We start from the raw sequence: 15,151 nt of genomic DNA on the forward strand, positions 1-15,151 counted from the left end.
GCCACTATCAAGGTGCACTGTATCTTGTCTGCACTCTCCAAGCCCTGTCAACAGTCTGATCTTCCATTGCCTGTAGCAGATAGTCTTTGAACTAAACAGAGCTAAAGGAAGAACACCACAAGACTACTTCTCTTCCCCTTTCCCCCCTTGGATTCCCTCTTTCCGCATCAATCTTTATTTACCCATTTTGTGATGCAGATCTAGCAGCTTGCCAGCCTCCCCAGAGTGCTTGCTCTTTTAGAGCACTGAGAAATGACTCCACTTTGTCACTCAGTGACTTGCCTGCCTGCTGGCTTCAGCTGCTGTTAACTAACAGCCAGGCAGGCAGAGTCGACACCTGAGAGCAGGGATTTTTTAAATTTTTTTTTTTTTTCCTTGCTTCCCTCCCGCTGGCAGGTTTCACACTTCCACATATCACACCATCTGTTCATGATCTGTTTATGCCACACCTTCCCTTCTCTCCGTGCCTTCATTTTTCCCTTTCTCCTGCCCTCACCAAGTCCCCACCTGGGCAGAGAACAGGTGCCAGACAGCAGTGGTAACCATATTTGTCAAAGTGAAATCCTCTGCAAAGTCAAGCTTCTACAACTTGCCCTAATTTTGTTTAAATATTTTTTTAGATTCAGTAACTTGACAAAAGGACTAAGTAGATAAATTCATCACCTACGCCAGCATGCTAACCTGCTGCCACAGAACATAAGTAGAACATACAAATCAAATGATCCTTTAACTGAGCCTATGTACAAGGGAATTGACAAAACTTTGGAGCAACTAAATTATTTCAATGCTTTTTTTATTAACCAAAATACATGCAGACCAAAAGAATAGAACAATTTAATAAACGAATACATACTTTAGGTAAACAATATGCCTGTTCAATTTTGAAAACAGGGTTTTTCCACACATCTCTGTTTTCTAATTCGTGAATACTTTATACTTAAAGACTGACTTTTATGTTAAACTAGTAGGGCACTAGGAGAGTGCAGACCTTCATCAAGGCATGTCCATGTGTTAAAGTGCTCATATTATGCTCATTTTCAGGTTCATAATTGTATTTTTAGGTTATATCAGAATAGGTTTACATGGTTTCATTTTCAAAAAACACCATATTTTTGTTGTACTGCACATTGCTGCAGCTCCTCCTTTCACCCTGTGTGTTGAGCTCTCTGTTTCAGATTCATTTTATTTAAAACGGGGACAATGCACAAGTTAACATTAACCTTGTATAAGAACAAGGAGAGATGCATTGTGCCAGGTTGTAGCACAAGTGCTATTTTCCCGTAGTCCCTTTACAGGTCATTAACAAAATAAAAAGGCCATGCAAGTGAAATACAAAACATTAAAATATACAATTTTACAACCACAGTCACACCTAATTTACAATTAAAAACTATGTGCTCAATTGTTCCCCCTTCCTAAAACCAACCCCCCTCCCCCACCCCACACCAACAAAGCTATGCAATCAAAATCCCTACCTATCCCAATACACACACACACACACACACACACACACACACACACACAGCTTCCATTGGCCCGCTGAGGCACACACACAACTCATAAATGTGTACAATTTTGTTGTGACAGTAACCATGCTTTTGTCAAACTCTCTACATGTAATAAGATGTGTGGGGAGAGTATTCCACTGACTTATGGCCACAAAAGAAAAGGATGATTTCCCAAATGAAGTTTTGCGATTGGGAATATTGCACTCTCCTAGTGGCTGACCGAGTAGCTCTTTTTTTTCTGAGTTGAGCGTAATACATTTTTTTTAGAGGAGGAGCGACAACATTATGAATGATTTTAAAAAGTAAGCAAACATTCAAATGCATTATCAAATTTCCAAAATTAAAAATATTGTACTTAGTGATTATTTTGCAGTGGTGATATTGACGTGTTTTTTTATCGTGGATCTTAAGGGCTGTTTTATATAATGATTCAAGTGGTCTTAATTAAGGCTGTCTTACCTGCTTGAGACCAACTTGTCATGCAATACAAAAAGTGTGGAACAATCATTGCACTTAAGTAGGTATTTGATGCCTCAATGGTAAGAGAGTTTCTTATATGTCTGAAATTTATTAGGTTAAATTTGAGTGTACAACTCAGTTTTTTAACATGTTTTTTAAAGGTAAGAGTTGGGTCCAGGGTAACACCCAAATATTTGAATTTGTCCACATTTTTAATTGTATGCCCATTTACTAAGACCTCAGGACATTCCTTAAGTTTGCATCTATTTTTAAAAAACATGGTTACCGTCTTTTCAGTATTCAAAGTGAGACATGGGTTATGTAACCATTCAACAACCTTATGCATTACATTTGTTAATTTTAAAGCAACCTCTGTGGCATTCTTCAGTGGAACCAGCTGCAGCAGGTCAGCAGGTCCGCTAACGTTAGACCCAGCCAGCTGTTCAGCTCATTCTCTGTAAGCGATGCAGCATCAAAGCACGGCGAACCAGCCGGTGTAAGTTAGCTAACGTTAGCTTGCTAACGCCGCATTACCATTACCCCCTCACCACATCGTTCACAGAAAACGAGCCGAATACTGTTGTCACTCGTGGCGATAGCAGTGTGCTTTGTGTGGATGAAGCATGAAGTTAATCGGACTCATTTAGCGGCTGGCTCTCTGCTCTCTACTACTCCGCTGCTCGTGTGTCCGTAAATTATTGTAAATTTTAGCTAATAATCAACTGTAAAGTAGCTACACCTTCTGAAGGATCCCTTGGTAAATCAGCCTCTGCCGGGTTGAAAGTGAAATTCTATAAAAAAAAAAAGTGTAATAAAAAAAAAAAAGTTAACACCAACATTTAGTGGCAAAATCCATTGTTATGTTTACAAAATTATTTTACATATAGTATAAGTTCAAGTCACCACTACCTCTGGTCAAAATATTGACTAAGTATCTCAATATATCTCAGAATATAAACTAAGAATCTCAAAGTAATGAGAACATTTTAAATACTGACTTAGAATCACAATATATTGGCTTAGTATTTTAATATATTGACTTAATATCTCTAAATATTGACTTAGTAACTCAGAATATTGACTAAGAATCTCAAAGCAATGAGAACATTAAAATTATTGATTTACAATCTCAATATATTGACTCAATATCTCAAAGTATCTCAATATATTGACTTAGTAACTTAGAATATTGACTAGGAATCTGAAAGTAATGAGAAACTTTAAAATATTCACTTAGAATCTCAATAACTTAGTATCTCAATATATTAAGTAATTTGACTTAATATCTCAATATTGACTTAGTATCTCAATATATTGACTTAATATCTCAATATATTGACTTATATTGACTAGGAATCTGAAAGTCAAACTTTAAAATATTGACTTAGAATCTCAATATATTAACTTCTGCACACCGGCGTGCAACATATTGCTTTGTATTATAGAGTCTGGAGATATTTTTTGTTGTTGAATGGGAAATCTATTGTTGGGACACGTTTGTTTCTACTGTTTGAACTGAATTTTATTAATGTTTATAGAGTTTGGATGCTTTCAACGGTTTGTTCGAATTCTGCATTAGCAAAACAAAAAAAAATTATAAAATGATAAATCTTAAAAGTTACTTTTTTGCATGGACAAGTGAAACGTAAATGTACTTGTCCCAAAGGACAAGTGCCTCAAAAAGTTAATGTCAAGCCCTGATTATAACGTGTGTTACAAAGTGACCACGTTTGTCTCTGAAGTAAAGGCTGGACTACAACAGAGCTGTTTGGAGCAGTTTGTGAACAGTGTTTTCTGTTGGAGATGGTAAGTCCCTTTGGGGGGGACTTTGGGCTTTTTCACTTTGTAAACCTATAACTTGCAAAAAAAGTTATATAACACAATCTAGGAAAGGGAAAAAGCCAATAAGCATAATTATGAGCACTTTAATGCAGTGGGCAATTTCCCAGTTGGGAACTCATTTTTATGGATTATTCCAACACCACATGAATGCCCTATCTTGCATTGTTAACGAAAGTGAAAAATAATTTGTGTATCTGCCGTGTGATTTGGATCCGCTCCAACATGTAATGGGTTCTTTCTTGGCCCATGCTACACCCTCCCACCAAGTTTCATGAAAATAGGCCAGTAGTTTTTCTGTATTCCTGCTAGCTATCTAGCTACCTAACAACTACCAGCAAATGCTTCTACCTGTCATTCAACCCCAAATGACCCACCTTTGTGACATAGTAGTTTCTTTTTTTTCTGACATTTAGGTGTTTTCAACTGATGGGTTCTGCAATAAGACATTTTATAAACAGTTTCCGTATGGTGTTGCTCTCCATAATGCAGTCAGTATCAGGAAGGATAAATGCACGCTTACAGCAGAATAGGCTTGGCGATATTATTATTATTATTTACCATGACTTTGTGCTTCTTCCTCCAGTCATCACGTGGACACATCACCAGGGCTGTGTTAGAGCAGTTCCTCTCCTTTGCAAAGTATCTGGACGGCCTGACACATGGGGCACCACTGCTGAAGCAGCTGTGTGACCACATCCTGTTCAATGCTGCCATCTGGATCCACACCCCTGCCAAGGTGAGCTCCCACAGGTCACTCAGCCCATGAAGGGACAGGTGTCTCGCATGTCATCAGGCGGAAGTGGATGATCATCAGGAGCTTCCAACCACAGGCGGCTTCAGTAATCCTTTGCGCCATCGTTGATTCTGTAAAGACGAATATTGAAACATTTGTCTTGGTTTCAAAGGAAATAAGACTGGAGATGTCGCATATCGTCCAGTATGTATCACACTGGCGTCAGTTTTTGTGATATTCCCCTTGGCACAAAGTGTTGGTAGTAATAAAACAAAGTAGTGGTGAAATATGATTGCAAATGGAATCATTTTCTTCCAATATTTTTCTCATATTAATAAGATGCAAAACTATATTGACTCGTTTGAGCTGTCAAATTAAAGAATATTGTTTGTATTTGGGGCCCAACTGACATTGACCAAACCATTGCTAAGTGTCTGAGGAGTGGAGTGGAGCACATGCACCAGATATATTCTCACATTTAAAAGACCTTACATGGCTGCACAGTTCAGCAGTTGCTTCCACTTTCCTGTCGTCAACCTAACCAAGTTTGTTAAATGTTCCAGACTCCCCACCCCACCATCCCCTTTTTAATAATGACCCATGAAAAAAGGAGGATGAGGTATATCAAAGGAGCTGAGTTTGTGTGGCAAATACATTTGCCTCAGGAATGCTGCTGGTGGGCCAAGCCATGAATAATAAGAGGAGGAAATAAATGCAAAAGTATCCTGAGGCTTGCCTGCGACACTCCTCCAAAATAGAGCACAGTGAAAGAAGGTGAAGAAATGAGACAAACAGCGAGGTAATGAAGTGGGTTAGAGCACTTTTAGCTACATCGGCACAGAGTGCTACACTGGCTCTTTCCCCTAGGACATGTCACAAAGTCCACATTCCCTCTGTCCCTATCCCCAAGCTGCACCGAGTACAGAGAGCCAGCTGTGGGAATGACAGGAACATGCAATATGCATTAATTACATGGGCCTACTGACCTTGTCCTTGTAGACAAATAAGATTTTGTAAATGCATTTTTACTTTTCTGTTCTCAGGGAAATGACATTACCAACAGCGTGGTGTTGACTTATCTCCAGTGTTTTAATTCCAGTAGCATCAAACCATATCACATCATGCTCACATCGTAACCACACTGCCGCCTTTCGCCATGACTCACACTTGACTCGTTAATATCCTATAATGATAATGATATATGGGAAAAAGCCCTCAGCATTTATAGCTGGAATGGCTGTGGTGGGATTAAGGATTCTTGTCAGGTCTGTTGCTAATTACAGAGGACATGCTAATCATCACTGAACAGAGTGGAGCTGAGACAATTAGGAAATAGAGTAATATAGGGTCAGTAGCCATCCCAGCATACACCTGCAAGGATAATAGGCTCAGCTGGTGCAATCGGGTCTAATAATGCATAAGGTTTATGGGATTCATTACACTGAGCACATAATAACATGAATACATGTATGCCTGTTTTCCCACTCCAGGTACAGCTATCTCTGTACACTTACCTTTCTGCGGAGTTCATCGGCACGGCAACCATCTACAACACAATTCGTCGGGTGGGCACAGTGCTTCAGCTCATGCATACGCTTAAGTACTACCACTGGGCCGTCAACCCTGCAGACAGCAGCGGCATCTCGCCAAAGGGTCTCGGTGAGCATATTTTGATTTCCTTTAGCATAAGTCAAGCTACTGTAAGTGTATTTGCCTTGTTTTGTAGGTATGACTGCAGCACATTCTGCGCACAGCAGAGAGGCTGACTGGACAGAGGCAGCTGTCAATCAGTGACCTGTATGAGGCCAGAGTCAGGAATAGGGCAGTTAAAATTGCTGTTGATCAGTCCCATCCAGCAAGTGACAATTTTAGGCTGCTTCCCTCAGGAAGAAGGTACAGGGCGATGAGGACAAGGACCTCAAGCCACCTTAATAGCTTTTTGTCCAAGAGCCATTTCCCTTCTGAATAGCTGATCAGTTGCCCCCGCTGATGCATTTGGCGAATAAAGTGGTTCTGATTCTGATGTCGAATATGATCCCATTTGGGTTGTTTTATATAAATGTTCCCATCCATCCTAAGGCTCATCCCAGTGAAGCTCAGTGTTTTGGAAAGGAAATCATCGGGAGTGACCCAGTCACAATCATTGTGTGTCTAGTCACAAGCCTGCTATCAAAGTGTCTTCCCGAAATGGCAGCAGCTCCCCCACATATGAAATGACTCATCTCACCACGGAAGCGCTTGCCTGTCAGCTGTTAGGTCCATGGCCATCACTGGAGCTGACAGTGAGGCAGACACGCCACATCAATACTGTCATCGCGCTGGGGTGCTTGGTGTGGGTGCCAGGCCTGTGAAACCTGCGCCAGTAGTATGACAGGCATCCTCTCTCTACTAAGCAACAGAACGTCACAAAGCCGGCTGTGCTTGAACTATCATTTCCTTTTTCCTTTCCATTATTCTTTTCCAAAGTATAGGGGTTGTTTTTATAATGGTGCTGAGAGCTTAGAGTATGCTGCACCAAGGCCTAATGACATCTACTCCCTGAAGGTGAAAGCTTGTACTCTGATGTTGATGTAATCCAAAAAGGGTTTTTCTTTGCTTCTATCAACATTTGTAACGCCACTAATAATTCCTATCTCAAGTGAACATCACATTTATTAACACTTCTCAGCGGCAGTGTCTGAGTTGGCTCAATGTAGCAGTGTTTAAGTCCTATTTATATGCCACATCAAGGCACTTGGCCTACATTCTTGATCTGCTAGAGCTACAGTAGGAGTGATCCTAATTGATTTTCTACAAAAAGTGGTCAGTGACTTCTAGACTGAGGTTAGCTGGGATAATATGGGCACACACATCTGTAAGTTAGGTCAGCCCACGGGCCCCTTAATCTAATATTTTTCCTCATTTTAATTTGTTCCCTATCCCATCTACTTACAAAGTGCCATGTTCCTTATCTTTTTTTATGCTGTGCAAGGAAACTTTGCAAGACTTAATAAGTAATGAAAGTTCAACCTGTCCCAAGCTCATGTTCTTATACAATTAAGTATATTTAGCTTGGGCATCAGAGGAACTTCTCTCATGGCTTTATTTCTATCACGTCGTTGGAAAATCTCGGCAGGTTTTTTGTTGCTGTTGAATAATAGATTTAGATGTCGGAATCGGAATCAAATCTGTTTCTGTGTAGCCTCAGGCACTGCAGTATAGGTCTAGCCTGGATGCCAGCCGAACTTAGCCCCGCCCACAACATTCGAGGTCGGGAAGTTCGCATTCTGACTAGCATCTGAGTATGACGATGTCTGGCTAGTATAGGCCTGCTTTGTATAGGAACATCACAGGTCGTTTACTGATCCGGTAGCGTCAGATGTCAACAGGGGTTGTAAAAACACCCAAAAAATGTTGTTGATGCAATACAGGAGAGTCACACATATCATAATAAGTGGACAGTTGATTTAACTACTGTTAGTGTGCCATGTGGGCCTACCACCTGCAAAGGTAGGTGTAGATGTCTGGGTTGGGTGCCAGGTGAAGGCAGGTTGTTTGGGTTACTGAGGCAGTGGTCCACTGCCAGAAACACAGCAGGCTGCCACCTCTGGGTTGTGAGAGGAGATCTCAGAGTTCTGTTCTGTTTGTGAGTGAGCACCATGACATGCACAGGTTCATTGGTTAGCAGTAAATGCAGGCTTTGAACTCCCATGTTGAAGAATGAGCGGAGGTTGAGGAAAGGCTCTTGATTTACCTTACCTGTCTTATCTCCCATGCTCGCCTATGGTCATCAATTTTACATAGTGACTGAAAGAAATGAGGTCCCTTCAAAAGGTGTCTGTGATTAAGTAGTCTTTTAATGGCAAAGAATTACACAATTTAAAAAGCGTTGGTAAGAATCACTGCTCAACAAAACGGTGAATGCGAAGACAAGGTTTTTGCAAGGGTGTGATGAAGAGCTTTGATGGAATACACACTGGCATCGTTTTTTGATTGCAGAGTGGTACACATATTGGACTCTATCGATTACCTGTACCCGTTCTTATACAGTATGTCCTTCAAGGAGCTTTCTAGTTAAGCCTTCCGCAGACATAGCCCTCTTAAACACAACTGTAAATATTAGGGCTGGGACGCTAAGCTCTTGTCCTGATTTGATTCTTTTTTTTAACGATACATGGGTGCCGATTGGATTTCTATTGCGATTTTCATTTATTGCGATTCGATAGTATTCAGTATTGCGATTTTCTTTTCTTTCTTTAACAAAAACAAAAGTGGAATGATACACATACGTGAATCACACCCCAGTAAATATGGTGCTAATTGTTCTTGGGAGATTGTAATGGCCTGAGAAAATGGCTTGAATGCTGTGGAAGACGTATCTTGAAATGGATCGCTTCCCTGCTGTGGATCATTTTCCATGTGGGTCTGGTCCCACTGATCTGTGCTTGATTTGGCACGTCAGTTTTTCCTCTCTGTCCTTCTAAGCTGAGAAATGACCAAACAAAGATGCATCCAGATAGGAAGAGAGCCAGGCAGATAATGAAGTGCTCAATTATAGGGACACAGTGAACACATTTAAAACGGAGCTCTTCCGGCTATTCGTTTTGCTTCTGGAAGTGCCTCCTCTTTTTTTTCCTCAGGTCTTAATAGAGAGTGCTATCATATTAAAGCCATGTATCATCCAGTTATACACAGAATCACTGCAGGCACTCACAGACAGATCCCCGCTGCTCAACTTCTCCCAGTCTGGAATGTACCCACAAGCCAACACATAATCCATCTCAATCTCTATCCCTCTCCCTTTGTCTCTGTCTTTGCCCTGCCTCTGTTTTACCAAATAATGAGTAATGAGATGGGCATCAGAACTGTATGGCCAGTCACCACGTTCAATTCAAGCTGGTTCTGTCTTGTTCCCATTACAAGAGCAATCCCCTGTGGCAGACATCAGAGGAATGATCTGATCAAGGCTTGTGGATGATTTTTGTGTGTGCCTTTTATTCAGATAAATTAATCTCCTGTAGGACAAATGACTGATTACGGGTGAGTCAGGTAATGGTTTGGCACATGCATGCTCTTCTTTCTCTGACTTGCTTCAGATTTACACATTTAGAAACGTTAAGAGAGAGATGGGGGCTTCACCCATTACATTTGTATGTTTCCCCTTGTGTTTGCCCTGTGTGTGTCCTATGACATGTTTAGTCATTGCAGTTTAATGTCAGCATGCTCCAGATGCTCTAAACAGAGCGGTTTAAGCAGGCAAAACATACGTTAGTTACAACTTGAGAGTAATTCTGGAAACCAATTATTGCTGCTGTGATTAAAAATACTTGTTGCATGAGAGTATTTTATCCGCCTTTTTTGTTTATTTAAAAGCATTGAGGGAGCGAAAACCTAATGATTCCAGTTTTATATTTAAAGGTTTGCACAAGTATCCAGGACGCATGCTATGCTACTTTATTATCATCCGTTATAAGCCGGAATAAGATTCCTGCGTTAATCACATGGGCATACATTGTTTTTCATTAATCTCTTTCTCCTTGTGCCCTTGGGATGCAGGAAGTAAAGCAATACGTAAATGAGAAACTAGAGCTGTGCAGAGCCGCTGAGCATAATTGGTTGTGAATAACTTGGATGCTGTGGCTGCGGTAATAATGTTCTTATCATGCCTTCCATGTCAGGCGCTCTCCCTGCACTGGGGTTTCCTCTCTCACTCTATTAATCAGTGTCGGGATGCAGCGGCACTAGCCATCCTCCTGCAACCTCGGGGAACCTCATCATTGATTAGATTGACTGGCTGTTGGAGCAACACGATGGTCAGGCGTCTGCTGCTGTTGTGTCTGTCATTGTGGCACTGTCCCCATTTCAAATGAACATGTGTCCAGCCAAGGTGGAGGTGGGACTTTATCAGGGCTGAGAGGAGAGGAAAGACACTGGGCAAAGTGACCAATGTTCCCTGAAAGGCTTTTGCTCTTGTATTTGGCCTAGATACTGTCATTTAATACCTCTGCAAATGTCGAAGATTTAGTCAGCGTGTTTATACTTGGCTGACTGCACACGGTGAATAAGAAATGAATGAATGTATGCCAGGTTTTACATCTAAAATGGAGCCTTTGTGCTACAGTGTGAGAGAGAGAGAGAGGGAGAGAGAGAGCTGCTAATCTCGAGGGGATTCATGTTTGTATTGTTGTAAGTGGTAATGTATGCCATATCCTGTATTTTCTGGTGTGTGTGTGTGTGTGTGTGTGTGTGTGTGTGTGTGTGTGTGTGTGAGACTAAATAGCTCTGTGTTGTATTGATCTGCCTGTTGCTGCAGCCCATTAGTTTGCTTACTCAGTGTACATGCCAACACTTTTTAGTTGAAGACAACAGAGCTGAACATATTGAATAGGATCTGACCATGTCAAAAGTCATTAATGTGAAAACCAAACCAATACAGCAGCAGCTCTGACAGATAATCGATGCCTTCTGTGATATTCCGTCATTCTTGTATATTTGCACGACATCCATACACCTGCTGACAGCGTTCGGCCCGTCAGATGTTGAATGAGGTCCATGACAGAGATTGATTGCACTGTGAGGCTAACGTCAGAGTGCCAATGTGACCTTAAGTTGGCAGAGGCATTCTGGGTAGTTTTAATGAGATGTTGGCCAGTGTGTTAGGCAGGTGCAACCTTGGGCCGGCTGCCTGGGTACTATGTTGTGACCAAGGCTACCTGGGATAGACACAGACTTTGGATGCAGCATGAAAGATGAATACATTTGGGTTGAATACTCAGAATGACTTCTCCTAAAGTTAAAGCATGCTATTTATATGAAATACATATTTTTTAATTGTAAATGTAAATAGATGTGCAAATTATGTTCTGTTTACAAAGTGGGCGGTTTGCTCTTTTTGCCCCGCTCCCTGTCTACAGTAGGTTGTTGGTAAAACCTTTGATGCACACATTCAAGGTGAATCCAGTAAATCAGTACAAAGCTGGTGATGCAGCGCAGAAGATGTATCTGAAGGTGACACCGTGACAGACTGTTTTGTCTGCTTGTTTTTTTTGTCAAAAGCTCAAAGGAGGAGGACATTACTGGGAGAAATGTGCTATTATCAGTCAAAAAACATTGAAAAGGGACTTTAGATCATCTAAATAAACCAAAAATCAAATGTCAGATGAGACTGTAAAACAGGAAGATATCTTATTTGTTACCAATACTTCTCAGTTTTCTCTCTTTCTCTCCCCAACTACAGATGGTCCAAGGCCGACCCAGAAAGAAATAATTTCTCTGCGGGCATTCATGCTTCTCTTTCTCAAGCAACTCATCCTGAAGGTATATCCCACCTGTCTTCATGCCTTGCAGCCCCTTACACGGCTGGATTTTGAGCTGCATAGAGAAAATATGGAGATTGTCAACTCTCCCTGTGTTACTCTTTCAAACGTTCAGCCACTCTGCTCCTTCATCAATTCAGTGCTACTTATATATTTCTTTATATCTGTTAATTGAAAAATATGTGGAAAATCAGGAGAAACCTAGTTGTGCTGAACAAATGTTATGCATTCATTATTCAGTTTGGTAATTATTTAATCATTTTGGTATTTTCTCAAGTAAGGAAACCAAACATGTTGGTTCCAGCTTTTCAAAAGAGACAAATTGCGTCTTTCTTTGCTTTAATTAATTGTAATTGGCTAACTCTGAGTTTGCTGTTATCAGACAGAGTTAACTCTTTTAAGCCATCACTTTTGGCTCTGAAAATGTATAAAAGGTATTCTGTGTTTTTTGGCATCTTACTGACTAAATTAATTGAATTATCAAAGAAATACATGGTAAACTAATCAATGATGAACATAGAGTGCTGGACTACATATTACACATCTGATTATGTTTTATACTGCACAGTGGACCAGTGTGTGCTTTGCTGCACACCCCAGCATGCCATATCTCTGCAGATAATGACCGTGCCTTGTTCTGTAACAGGGTTCTTTAGGGCATGGCAGAAATAAGAGGGATTTTTACACCGGACAGAAAAAGGCTTGGTGTCTCCAGCTGTCACCAGGCCAAAGGAGTTATCTGGCTGTTAAGTCGGTTTTATTGCAGCAACATGAATTCTCATCACATGTGCATCAGTCTAAGCACAACAATAATAAATGACACACTGGAGGCCGAAACAATTAGGCTTCTTCCTCCAGTCTTTTCTATTACGTTCTTTTAATTAAACCACATTATACGGACTGTGATGCTTTTTGCCTGAATATTGGCTCCGAACTTTGTAATGCAGTGACCCTTCTCCAATGATTTGCCTTGTACGTCATTTAATCTTTTATCTGTTTTTTTCTATTTGTGCTTTTTTTCAGGACCGGGGTGTGAAGGAAGATGAGCTGCAGAGCATCCTAAACTATTTGTTAACAATGCATGAGGTACATTTTAGTCTATCCGCTCTCCGAGTCAATTCATTCCCAAATGCTGCACTAAGCTACGAGGTCAATTTTCATCTTCAGCGTTGCTATTCTTGAGGAAGTTGATTTGTTTTTGAGCGTTTAAGCTGACCAGAATGAATCCTTTCGATCAGCAATGTATTTTCCATTGGGCAGTGGCCAGCCACTGCCCCTGTACTGTTGTAAGGTGTACCAGTACCAGGTGATACAGTTGCAAAGAACGTACATTATGTCACTGCTGCAGTTCCAGAGTCTGAGCAAAAACTTTTTTCTCTTCCTTTGCCCGCTCCCTTTTCTATTTTTCTTTTGTTTTTATCTCTGATTGTCTTTCTCTCCTGGTTTGTCTGCAGGATGAGAATCTGCATGATGTGCTGCAGCTGGTGGCAGCCCTCATGTCTGAGCATCCAGCCTCTATGATCCCTGCTTTTGACCAGAGAAATGGAATACGGTAAGCCCCCTAAGGGGAAGACACAATCCCTTCGCCATTCAGGCACAAAATGAAAAAGGTGATTTCACAACATAAACCTAAGCACCTAACACTAGTGCTGTTGCCGTGTGCCTATGCGATGCATTAATAATTCATAAGGTTCAGTGAGAGAGAAAAAAAGACCTATGCATGGAAAAGTAATAATATTAACATATTGATTTCACAATATGACACGGCTGATCAAGCTAAACCCATGTGATCCTATAAAGTATAAATGCACTCGGTGTAGCACTACTTGTGAGTTCTGGGGAATTCATTCTGGAAAGGCTGCTGCTTTCATTAGGACATTCATTTAATGCTAATGTAAATTCACTCTGAAGGAAAGTGGTTGTCAGCTAACCAGTGGAGGACCCTTTTCATCAACAGGGCTATATTTTATTCTGTCAAGACAGTGTGCTGTTGCCAGCTTTCACTGCTTGTGTCTATTCCAGGGTGATCTACAAGCTCATGGCCTCAAAGAGTGAAGGCATTCGAGTACAATCCCTCAAAGTCCTTGGGTACTTCCTCAAGCATTTGGGCCACAAGTAAGTAATCCATTCCAATAGCTGTATAGTAGATTGTAATTACCCACTCTTAAGTGTTTTTATAATAAATTGTCACATAAAAATAGTTGTCTGTTACAGGCTTAATGCTGTTATCTACTCTGTGTTGTTATGCCATTTAAGCCTATCCATGTCCCTGCAATGTCCATATATATATATATATATATATATATATATATATATATATATATATATATATATATATATATAGGCTAATAGGTTTGAAACTTAAAAATCCTAAGTCAGGCTTTTCATCCAGAGATGTGATTCATCTGTTCACTCTTTAAACAAAAAAAAAAAAAGTGGACAATTAGAAGAGCCAAAAAACGTTTGACTGGATGCCACTTTTGCAACTTAGGGTGCACTTTTTTTTTTAGAAGACCTGAATTCCTGGCGTCATGCCCTGAAACTATTACTTCACATAAGAGAGTGGTAGAAGACGTCCAAGTTATTCCAACAGAGTGAAATAATTAATGAACCACCTACGAAGATGTCAGCATATCTTCTGTGCTGTCCGCTGCATATTAGAGAGGAGAGAGAATGCCTACGGATGGAGAGCCTGTGATTGAAAATGCGGGATGCAGGGATGGACAGTTTTGCTGTGCTCACAATGGTGGAGCACCAGGTGTTCCTGCTGCTGAATGGAGAGTACTGTAAGGGCAGCCATAAGCCTATACTAGGCTGCCACAGTCAAGTGAAAGGCCTATATCCTCAAGGAACATGAGGGCTTTATGAAAGCCTGCCTTCACCCTTCACTTTGAAAGCTTCTGTACATTTTAAAGCACCATCCTGCTCACTATGAGCTCTAGTGCAACTCATAAAGAATTGAACATGTTTCTTCAGTGCTCTGCTGATGTTATTAGTTCAGTGATGTTAGTTTTCTCTGGGTTGATGAGTCAAATGGTCAGAACTTGTACTAGTTAATACTTTTTGGGGGCCATGCATTATTTATATCAGGATATATGACTTCTGTCTTAAAAGTGCATATACTCAACCCGCTTATCATAAACTTAAATATCAGACATAATAAATATGACTTGTCAAGTGTTTTTAGAACCAACTGTGCTTCATGCTGTATGAGTACTTTACCCCTCTCCAGCAGTGTATTTTATCTCTTCTTATTGAATAGCATACATCTCATTTTCATATTTTAAACTGTGTGAATACCACTGTGCCTCTTG

At 40.6% G+C, this 15,151-nt stretch overlaps 2 protein-coding genes across 2 annotated transcripts in view; both read left to right on the forward strand.

Moving 5' to 3' along the window:
- LOC120551813 (neurobeachin-like) overlaps window positions 1-4,575 on the forward strand; it is a 120,038-nt gene extending 115,463 nt beyond the window's left edge. The window contains exon 13 of the mRNA XM_039789413.1: window positions 4,393-4,575. Coding sequence (XP_039645347.1) covers window positions 4,393-4,575 — 183 coding nt within the window. The remainder of the gene's footprint in view (window positions 1-4,392) is intronic.
- Window positions 4,576-6,036: 1,461 nt separating this feature from the next.
- Window positions 6,037-15,151, forward strand: part of nbeab (neurobeachin b) — a 155,147-nt gene continuing 146,032 nt past the window's right edge. Inside the window, 5 exon segments of the mRNA XM_039781228.1 lie at window positions 6,037-6,201; window positions 11,759-11,838; window positions 12,861-12,923; window positions 13,292-13,389; window positions 13,860-13,952. Coding sequence (XP_039637162.1) covers window positions 6,129-6,201; window positions 11,759-11,838; window positions 12,861-12,923; window positions 13,292-13,389; window positions 13,860-13,952 — 407 coding nt within the window. The 5' untranslated portion in view covers window positions 6,037-6,128.

The sequence above is a fragment of the Perca fluviatilis genome, chromosome 2 (assembly GCF_010015445.1).
Source record: "Perca fluviatilis chromosome 2, GENO_Pfluv_1.0, whole genome shotgun sequence".
Taxonomy (NCBI): Eukaryota; Metazoa; Chordata; class Actinopteri; order Perciformes; family Percidae; genus Perca; species Perca fluviatilis.